Here is an 11,774-nt window from a genome sequence, read left to right on the forward strand (position 1 = left end):
TGCATGTTGTACAAAAACTGTTGTTAAATCTTCTTATGCTTTACTCATGTCCCAAACTAATCCTTAACAAGATGTGAAAATAGCTTTCTATTCTATGATTTTTCTTAAGTTGGATGACCTACACCCCACTGCAGGTCTGACACTTCGAGACATCCTCCTCGCTAGTTTACTTACTCTGTGCTTGTCACGTCCATGTTCCTTAGATTCTTATTTACTAATTTGTGCAGAATTATTTTATCTTATTCCAGCAGCCCTCAAGGCAGACAGATAATGGCTTCAGCTTCTTTCAGAGCCATCTGATGAGCTACTGTGAAGCTGGGCTGTTCTCATTTTGTATAGGACCAGTACAAGTTATACTAGTGCTCCTCTCTCAAGGGCAGACTTTTGCAACCCTGATCTTATAACTTGTTAATACATACATACAAATAAATATTTTAGGCACGGGAAATAATGCCCTTCTAGACTGCTATTATATCAAAACAATCATTCCCATAATAAGTGTACAAGTTGTTCTTAAAAATGCCTGAACTAGTGCTTGCTTTAATGTAATTTAGTAGTCTATTCCATGCATCAGCTACTCTCTGAGAACCAATTACTTCACCTCTCATTGTTATATAATCTTCTATCTGATGATTTTCTGCTACCTTTTGATAACCCCAAACATTTCCAGAGGTGGTAGTTTCTAAATGCCTTATGTACGCAAGTTAGGTCTCCTCTTAAATGTCTGTATGAGACACTGTACAAGTTCAGCTATTTTAGTCTTTCATAATAAACATAACTTTTCACATCCATGAATGCCATGGTATATTTTTGCTGTACTCTTTCCTGTTTGCTCATGCTTATTTCTTATAATGTCTCCATGCCATTCCATACTCAAGTCTGGATCTAATGTATCTAACGATTCCATCACTTCTGATTTCCTAGACTTTATAAAGCTTTTTATATAACCTATAGTTCTATAACTGTCATTCACAAATTGGTCGATATGATTAGAAAAACTCAAAGCTGGGTCTCTTCCTCTAGACGTTCCAACCTTTTTTTTTTTCATTTGTCTAATGCACACTAAGCATGCCTGTGTAAGATTGTTTGCATGGGAAAAAATTACCTATTTGACTTAACAGCTGTCCATAAAGAATATGGGATGATAAGGGTGGCTGGATGAATTTTTGACTTGTAAAAGTTCAGTGAGTCTTGCACAGACCAACCACAGATCTGCATTATACAGTAGCTATTCCACTGCATGGCTAGGTATTCCATTCTGCTATAGAACAAATGTAATACAATGTAATGTAATAAGCTAACCATGCCTATTGTAAGCTGATATCTACCATTTGTCACCTAATATATAGTGAGAAAAGTCATGCTTGTGCATCAGGGTAAGTTCTTCAGGTCAAAATATGTAAATGCTGTGTTTAAAGTTTGAAGAGAGTTACAGCTGTACTTTTTACTACTATAGGAGACTGATGGGCCACAGGATGGTTACTCTGCCATAGCACATACTGACCGACTGTACCAAGAGCCAGAAAGCATCCGTAAGTGGAGGGAGGAACAGAAGAAACGCATAGAACATCTTGGTAAGGATGTGTTATTCAAATACACCCAGAAGTGTATAAGTTGGGGTGAAGAACTAAGTAAAACTGGGTAAATTGCCAGTGGAGAATGTCATTTACATTATTTGTCAGGGCTTAGTCCGTGACATCTGGGGCTGAGGTATTGCTGTCATACATACCTGTAAATTAAAAAAAAGGTAAAGTGCCTTAAATAAACAACCAATAAACCCAAAAGGAAGGCACTGGTAAGGCAAGCTGGATATCAATCAATTAATTTAACAAAGGAAGAGAAATATTTTGGAAGCATGTAAGAAAAACACAAACTTAAGAATTATGAAGCCTGACAAGGGGAGGGTGATTTTATGGACAAAATAATATATGAAGGAAAAATGTTGGACATCTTAAGTGTTGACAGTAAATACAGTAGAATTTCTTTAAATGAAGTGCATATAGCCTACAAGAAAATATATGTGTGTTTGAAAGATTTACTGTTTGAGGGACTTATAGATAGTGACACTTTTGTTTTCCTTCATGTGGACAAACCTAGGGTCCCTTCCATTTTCGGGATCCCTAAGATCCACAAAGATGTCCATAACCCCCCCCCTCCCAGGCTTATAGTTTCTGCCGAATGGCTCAGTTTCAGGTCCATTAGCTAAATATATTGATTCAAAATTAAAGAAAATATCACTGGAAGCGACCAATGTTATTAAAGATTCTTGGGATTTGCTATCCAAAATTAACAATGGCTTATATTCTGAGGACTTAATATTTATAATCATAGATGTTATAGACTTATTCATCTCTATACCCCATGACACTGGTATGGAGTGGTTAGAAGAAGTTTTACTTGACAAAAGGAATATTTTACCTAATGATTCTCGTATATGTTTAACTTTAATGGATGTGATTCTGAAGAATAATTTTATTTATTTTGAAGAAGAATATTTCAGGCAATTGGGGGGGGGCAAACATAATTGTATCAAGTTGGGAGAATAAGTTTGTTTTTAACTGTGAATATACACAATATTGGAAGTTTTATGCCCGTTTTCTGGATGACATTTGCCTTTTTTGCATTGGTTCTGAGGAGAAGTTTTTAGATTATTTAACTAATAGTGCAGAATTTCTTAGGTTTACATATGAAATAACCTACAATGAAATTAACTACTTGGATGTTAAAATTTCAAAAGCTGGGGGACAGTTCAAATCTAATATATACAGAAAGGACACTTTTTTGAATTTGTACCTACATTATGGTAATGCACATTTTACCAAAAAAAGAGTGTGGTGAAGGGACAATTTGTACGCCTTAGTAGGATGATTTCTGATACTGAAGATTACAAAAAAAAGTATATATTTAATAAAACTTTTTAAAGCTAGGGGGTACCCAGTTACTGTTTTAGATGAGATACTTCATGAAGTTGTCAAGGCCAGGAGCACAAGGTTTGCCCCTATATTGGGAAAAGGTGTAGACACTGGCCTGAAAAAGAATGATGGAGACATGACTTACAATAAGGCATTGATTATTACATATGTTGGAGAGGCTAATCTTGTTAAGGACATCATACAAGATTGATGGGAAAAGTTTGTCAGTATTTCTGATTTAAACAACGTATTTGAGAACCCCTTTAAGTGCATTTATATGAAGGGTCAAAATATAAAGTCAATCTTGGAAGGTGGTACAGCTAGATATAAAGCTACAGATTCTAGAAAGAGAGGCACATATAAATGTGGCAACTGTGCCCAGTGTCCCTACATAAAGGTAGGGGAATGATGCACTTAAAATGTAGGAACAAATGTATTAAAACCAGGGGGTATGCGAATTGCAGTACAAATAGCATTGTTTATTTAGCTGTATGCAATCAATGTGACGCATTTTATGTAGGAAAAACTGAGAGAAAATTTAAAAAGTGGGTTTATGAACATATGTACGACATCAGAAAGAAAAATATTAACAATGCGTTGTACAGACACAATCAAACTTGTATTAATGCCAATTTTGTTTTTTATGCCATAGAAGTGTTACCTATAATGAGATAACACCTATTTCATTGAGGAAGCTGAACAGTTGTACTAAGAAAAAAGTTGCTGAAGAAGCTGCACAGCAGAATTCTAAGAAAATGAACAGTTACTTTGTAATACTTAATGTGAAACCCCACCACTGGCCCAGTAATCAAGGAGCCTCAGTCCTCACCACTAGCACCGGGGGGGGGGGGGCGTACATTGGGAAGATGACAGGCACACACACAGTATTTCCATATGCAGCTCTCTGCATCTAGTACAATTTTCCTTAAGAGCACACAGAGACCACAGTCAGTCTGGAACTGTTTCTCCCTTTTTATCCAGATCCCCAAAGTACTCCCCACTGGCACAGCTATAGGGTTGAGATCTTAGCCGAGTGACCAAGCCAAGACCTGCAGCACCCTCTCTGTCCAATCAGTGCTTCATGTCCCTGCCCAAATAGCTGACACGCACACCCTTTGAGGTTTGATTTACACACACACACACACACACACACACACACACACACACACACACACACACACACACACACACACACACACACACACACACACTCCTGGGAAAGGCTGGCACAGGTTTACTAGCTATGCCCCCTTCTGCCCAGATTATAAGGTAGTTATCACTGCCACCAGCCATCAGCTACTTTAAGGCCCTTAACAAAGGGTGTCTAATCTTACTGTATAATATTACTATCAGTACCAATAGTAGTTTGACAAAGAGCAAGGCTATTAGGAGTGGCCTACACAGTGTCACCAAATAAATATACAAGTACTCTCAGAACTTAAATATATCTCACAAATATCAGCCACAATGAAATGTTTAAATATATTTAATAATAAATAATAAAAGAGCAAGAAAATACTCCGTGTATAATCATAGTAACAGAGGATGCATTTTTAAAGCTCAGTACTTTACAACCCTTTTCAACACACACTTCTGTACCAGCAGTTTGATATACACATAACATACAGTTCTATTGTTACATTTGTAACTCAAGCATATGAATTATGTTGATATTCACAAATGACATATAATTATTTACAAAATTCCAGATAACTGGCAGTATCTCCTTGCGTGACACTTAACTATATTGTTTTTTTTTATCCTAATTCTCTAGTTACAAGACTGTTACTTATGAATTTTGCAAGTAACTGCTGGTATTTTACTTCAGTATTTTTGAACTTTTTGTTTATCAGCCTCCCAACCTGGTGAACTCTGCATCTTTTGTTGGGCTGGATTTTGTTTTGCTGTTGACTGCTGTGGTATAAAGGTACTGTGAATAGCTGTAATAAACAAGAACTTGTACTATGTGGTTAATGATTACTGCACAAAAATAATACCTTATGTTTGATTTTAAATCTTACAAACTACTGCCCTTCAAGATACTTAACTACCATAACGTCAAGTTGATGGTTTTCTGTTTCCTATACAAATCTCAGAATTATTTTTGAAGAAAGATGACATTTGATTTTCCTTATTGTAATGGAAATATTTCCATTATCTCGGATGGTATTGCATAATGCAATGCATGTCATGTATTTTTCTATTTTTTTATATTTATTTTTAATATTAAGTTCCCCAGTCTGGTGTTTACTCCCCAGTAGTGTGTTTTGAGCATAGGATTTTAAAGATCATGTCTAAAGGGGACAAAACAACCTTTTTTTGGCATTAAAAAATGTCCACATGCATCTTTATCCCAGCAAACACTTTTTTATGCCAAAAGCAAAGGTAATTTTATTCCATTTTACAAATAAAATTACTTTAAAAGTCCATTCCGATAGAAGTCTAAACTAACCCAGCCATGGTTATGAAATTAATATTAGTGGGCGGGAAGGAGGCTGTTACGCCACTTTGGGTTCCAGCCCAAATTATGGTGAATTAGCGTGTCTAAATAATTGTGAATTAAGTTACATAATTGCCAGACTATTAAGTTAACAGTTTGGCAAAAAGCTACCCTTTAGTTTTGCCTCTTCTTTTTTTTTTTGCTTTACATCCCAGGTAGAGGTTACCTGTCAAGTTATTTAAAAGAAATACAGAAGGCCTTGACATTACATAAAGCCACTGCATCGTCGCGTGGTAGCTTTGTCACCTCACAGCAAGAGGTTCTCCAGTTCGATTCTCAGCTGAGGTGCCTTCTGTGCGAATTCTGCATGTCCTCCCTGCTTTCGTGTGGGTTTCTTCCAGGTGCTCTGTTTTCCTCCCATGTTACAAAGACATGCATCTGGAGCATTTCTCCCCAGGCCTCCGCTGAAAATTGGCTTCATTCCAAGTTGGACTTTCCCAGTAAACAAATAATAAATAAATTAATAAATGTAATAAAAAATTAATTTTGAATAGTTTACATTTTCCAGCTGTATAATATAATTCTTTTAGTGAAGAAATGTATTGTTTTGTGTTGTTGCTGTTGGCTTGTTTGAAGGCTGCAGAACACAGGGCTTCAGTAATGGATCTGTCATTGATATATAAAGGGATCCATAGGTCTCCCTGGAGTAAATAGACATGTTCCTTAGGACTGTTTGAGTCACATTAGGTTTCTCTACAGATGACAGAGAACCAGTTAATTTGGTTCTAACTTCTTGAAATTACACAGTCAAAAAAATAATTAATATAAAAATAAGTACTTTTCTTATAAATTGAAGGTTAGTATATCAAGCACAACAGGATTATGTTTGTATGAGACTGTGCTACACTCTAACCTAGAGTGTCTCCTTTTTTCCCTGTTGTGTTACTAGTTAGTAAAGTTTGGAAGATGATGAGATCTTGCCCCCTGCACAAACGCTTAATTTGATTCTTCTGGGTGGGTTGTAAGAGAAATATGTTCTCAAGCAGTTATGATCAAGCAATGCTTTTATAAAGATTGTGCATCAGTTGCTCATAGTGGAAGTGTTACAGAATATGCTTTTCTGGCTTTGCTAGTAATACACTGGTCAAAGTTTAAATTGATGTCTTCTATTATTGCTATACCTTTAGTGATGGTACTACTTCCTTCATATCATAGTTTATGCACTTTGTGTGTATTGTTAGAGCATCTTGGAGAGCACTGGCATCTTTTTTATTAATTTCAGTGTTATACAGTTTGCACTCATCAGCATATGTGGTTATTCACAGTCTATTTCCACCTTTATATGTGAGAATAATTGGAAAGGAAGTGGCCTACTACAGAGTTATGCAGGACACAGCTGGTAACCCTCAATGAGGAAGGACAGGTATCCCCATCCTGACTTGTTAAATCCCCTCACTAACACTCTTCAAGAGAAACCTTGACGAGTGGATGGGAAACAGAAAATTTACCCCGGGGATCACTGCAGTGGCTCTGCTGGACAGAGGCACAGGGAACTAATCTAAGGGGGCGGCGAAAGCCAACACATTCTGGCTAGGCTTATAGATGCCCTTGGGCAGATAGCCTAGTACTTACCTATGAACCTGTGAACCTATATGGCTTAAATATTATTTTATCCATTGAGCCACACATGGATTGATATTTAGTGTATTTAATTTCTCAGTTATTTACTTAAAAGGGAATAGTGTTAAATGCTTTAGCAAGATTAGGATAAACAGCATACACTGTTAGACTTCATCAAGTGATGTTGTAATCCCTTCAAAGAATGTCATGAGAACAAAGGACAGGACTGTAACTGTCTATCCTGGACTGGCTGTGCATTCCATGCTGGGTCTAGTTATACTTATCAACTGCCTTTTTTTCTTGTTTTACAGAACATGCTAATTTTGCCTCATAATTTTTCCTTACCTTCATAAAATGTTTCATTTTTGATAAATCATTAAATATTATAGTTGGACCAGGCATTACAGTTTCATACCTGTTGCTTTGAAGTTGGTGGAAGATCCTTATAGCCCATACCAATACTTTTCCTTATCCAACAGAAGTAGGTCTATTCATTGTTGTTTTGGATAAGTACTAATGATGATCTATGCATGATTTTATGTAGAATACCTGTTTGGTCTGATTGGTCTAAAGTTGCTTAGGTCTGATATTAATGGAATTGTGTTGATTCACTTAAGGTAATTTAAGCAAATCCCAATGCTCCAAAATGGTTTTGCTGAAAGATGCTTTGAGATAACTTAAAACTAAACATTTTTGTAGGGTGGTAAACCCCCTTTACTTCCAATGTGGAGAGGAGGGCCCTGCTATTTTGGAGGAAAGGGAATTGTGGAGACTACTTCAGTACACCTGCCACATTCTCTATGGGACAACCCACCACTCCTTGTAAGCTGGTAGGGCCAGTGCCTGTCACTGTAAATCAGAGGTAGCTCCACATACTGACGTGTTAATTAACATGACTGAAAGGGGTGTAGCTGGATTTTATTTTTCTCTTTAGCAAATCACCAGATAAATTCAGCAGTGGATTATAATATGGGCAATTCAGGTGGTTGCTCAGGATTCACAATTCCATGGGGGCCCATGGCCAGCTACCCAGTTCTCAAACTTACTACTGTTGTCAACTGTCTTTCATCTTTGTGAGTTTACCTTTGTTAATTTGATTTTTTGGGACACCACTTTTTTAAATTTAAAATAATGTCTTTATGAATGTCTGTTTTTAACTCATAGCAATGTAAAACAGCAAAACAAGGGTATAAAAAAAAGCTTAACTTGTGATTCCTAATGAAACATACCAGCATAAAGCCCAACAACAGATTGCTACTGAATCAGCTTTCTTTGAGGTTGTGGTGACATTAAATACAGTTACAGTTTTTGAAAGTTGCTCACAACCTGGCTGTACATGATTTTCTGGCTTATTTGCTTTCTATAGATTTAACTGCAGCTTTGTTCTCTACGTCTTTATGCTTTTTGAAGCTATTCTTTAAGAAGAACTATTGTGTTGGCACATCCTGGACTGGCTTTGCATTTCATGCTGGGTATGTTCAGACTTCTGAAGTGCCTGATTTTCCTTGTTTTGTAGAACATCCCAATTTTGCCTCATATTTTTTCCCTGCCTCTCATAAAATGTTTGGTGAGTCACTGTTGATTACAGTTGGACTAGGCATTACAGTTTCATACCTATTGCTTTGATGTTGATGCAAGATCTGTTTTCTATTCCCTTTTAAAGAGAATTTAAGGAATATTTATTCTCTTTATTACACAATTCCTTTACTGCGGTGGTGGTGCTGCGGTAGCGTTGTCTCACAGTAAGACGTTGTCCTGTTCGATTCTCAGCTAGAGGAGCATCATCTGTGTGGAGACATGCGTGAATGGGCGTTCTTTTGTTGAAGGTTGTGCGTTAGGGCCGGCAACTCTGTACGTAAGAAATCTACTGCCAATCTTTAGCGGACCGGAGTTCCGCTGTGGCGACCCCTAACCGGGAAAAGCCAAAAGACACAACAACAACAACATTACATAATTCCTTTCTTTTTGTACTTCAGGTTAACACACACATCTTCTTATAGTGTCCTGGTATTTTTAGAGGCTACCTTCCTTAACTAAGTGACTTAATTAATAATAGCATAAAAATGGCTAGGTACAAGTAGTAAAGTGACATTAAGATTGTTAATTTAGGATATTCTGCACCTGAAATTATCACTTTTTGTAATTTATTCTTCATATTTTCAATAATTACATCCACATTTTCTTAACTGAAAAAGCTATCTGTTATTGAGACACACGGAGTGAAATATTATAGTGGAAAAGACTGAAAAGTACCTTCCTACTCATATGTACTACAGTATATTAGATATTGACTAGTTGTTTTTCATTAATTAGGAAGATGTGCAATATTTCCATATGTACATTAATATTTCCAAAACAAACTTACAAATTTTTACACAACATTAGGTGAAACCTTAGAAATTGTACAAGAACAGTGGCACTGATATTTGCACAATAAACTATACATCTTAATATTCAGTGTTCTGTTGCTGACTGTACAAACAACATAACTTTTCATATTTATCTAAATATCTCAGTAAATAAGTACTCAGAGTGGAATTTCTTGCTGCATGTTAAACCTCAAGCATGGGTGAACAAAAGTGCTCTGACATGGTATTGTAGGTTTGAAAAGTTGTTTGTGAAAGTTTAGCGAAAAGTGCCATTCTTGATTTCTGTGCATTCTAGTATTCATTCTTTTAGTTTCATTTGTTTACTGGGATAGTTTGACTGAGTCATGCAAGACCCCTTTTCACCATATCGCCAGGAAGAGTAAATAATCATTTACATGTATTGAAAAAAAAAAATCAAACAGTACAATTAAAGTTGTAAGATTGTTCCAGTACTGATTGCTTTACTGCACATCAGCAAGTCAAATGTCATCAAAAATACTTGGTCTAGGGATCTAAACTCTTCTGCAGCATCAACAGAATAATTTGGAGGCACGGGTTTATCTAGCAGAGGATACCACCACCCTGGAACAGACTTCATCCATGTAGAACAAAGCTCATCCTTGTCCATATTTAAGAACAACTTGGATCTATGGATGGGAAATGGAAAGTTTACCACAAGTCTGTCCCCTGTACTACTAATGGATAGATGCAGCTCCTAAATGCTGTATCCCATGCATGGTTCCCCTTAAATTATCTACAGTATGATATAATGTAAAATTATTGGCCATGAGCTGGATAAGGTGAGTCGAACACCAAATGTAATAGGTTAATTCAAGCACCAAAAGGTAAATTGGCTAGGCTTAAAATGGCCCTTAAGGCCGGCTATCCTAGTACTTAACTATGAACCTATGTAAACATAACAAGAAAAAATAAACAGAGTACAATGACTATTTAAAATTATAACAGCAGCAAAACAGTGTGGTTGTAATTTAGCGCAAGTACTGAATGTATGTTAATATAGGTGGTAGGATGGATGGGAGAGAGGTAAGGAAGGTATAACTGAAAGGAGTAATTTAGGGAAGCAGAATAGGAGGAACAATGAGGACATGGTAAGTGTAGAATCTGAAGGTAGGAAGGCATTGTAGGTAAAGTATAGAGTCTCCAAAAGTATTGTTTGATTTATGGACAAAGGCAAGATTTATATCAGGGGAATGTACCACTGCAATAAAGCAGTCAGAGAAGAGTCTTTCTCTGAAAAATAAAGTATACTATGGGTAAGTTTTAACTGGGTAAGAATTAAGAATTTAGAGACTTCAAGTCAATGTCATTTTCTAAGAGCAGTACAGTGATGAGTTGTATTTGGAACTGCATCTTGCAAGCAAATTTAGCTATCTTGTAACACTCCTCCGTTTTTTAGTTTTTGTTAATATTTTTGAGGACTGAGGAGGCATAGAGAGACTTTACAGGAGGTTGGATTTGTAAGTTGTCATGAGTGTTTAGTGAGGAAATTAAAGGTTCTGTGAAGTACACCTAGTTTATAGTGAGTTCTTTGTATAACTTTTTGTATGTGAATGTCAGATTCAAGCTGGTCATCTATAACTATGCCTAATGGTTTTGTATTGGAGACTACCTCTATTTGAATATTTTGAGAGTAGAGAATTGAGAAAGAAGATTTATTATCAGTGTGAGTCTTTGGGGTGAAGAGCATCACTTTAGATTTGTTTGGATATAATAAGAGTTGAGCTTAGGTAATCAGATGTCAATGGAAATAATATTGCTGGGTGATGAGTTGTAGAGCAATTGCAGAGTTAGAAATACAGATAAAAGTCAAATGATCAGCATATTGGATGAGGGAGGCATGAGAGAAAATGGTGTTTAGATTATGAACAGGTTGAAAAGAAGGGGACAAGGAGTGATCCTTGAAGGACTCCAGTGGAAGGTTGGGGGAAAAGTTGAGTGCCATTTTACTGACTATGGTTTGTTATTTAGCTAGTGAAACAATTAAGAGTAGATGAGGCAAGACCTACAGAGTCAAGTGTTTGGAAAAATTTAGGGTGAGATATAGTACCAAATGTCTTAGAGTGATGAAAAACGATAGTAGAGAAAATATGTTTTCATTTCCTTCATGGTGGATAGAATTAAGGAATGATAGTAGAGCAGTGGTTGTGCTATTACTGGGACAAAAGCCATGCTGTGTGTGATAGAAGATTGTTAGTGAGAAGGTATTTGAGAATCTGTTTATAAATACACTTTTCCATGACTTTAGAAAGTGAGGAGAGATAGTGATGGGGCAAGAGTTTCATAGTTTGTTGATTTGATTTACTTCCTTTGCTTAGAGGAATTATATATGCTCATTTCCAGAGCTTTAGGGACAGTGACTTCTGATGTAGAGCAGTCTGTGAGAATAGAAATAGGTAAGAGTGAGGTTTTGCT

The 11,774-nt window shown here is 36.4% G+C and overlaps 1 protein-coding gene across 2 annotated transcripts in view; it reads left to right on the plus strand.

Annotated features, from left to right (window-relative positions):
- The window catches only part of CLTB (clathrin light chain B), a 528,182-nt gene that overhangs the window by 316,881 nt on the left and 199,527 nt on the right, over positions 1 to 11,774 (plus strand). For both annotated transcript variants that reach the window (XM_044069363.1, XM_044069364.1), the window contains exon 3: positions 1,457 to 1,574. In XM_044069363.1, the coding sequence (XP_043925298.1) occupies positions 1,457 to 1,574 (118 nt within the window). The remainder of the gene's footprint in view (positions 1 to 1,456; positions 1,575 to 11,774) is intronic.

Source organism: Protopterus annectens, chromosome 4.part0 (genome assembly GCF_019279795.1).
Source record: "Protopterus annectens isolate FY-2018-M chromosome 4.part0, PAN1.0, whole genome shotgun sequence".
Taxonomy (NCBI): Eukaryota; Metazoa; Chordata; order Ceratodontiformes; family Protopteridae; genus Protopterus; species Protopterus annectens.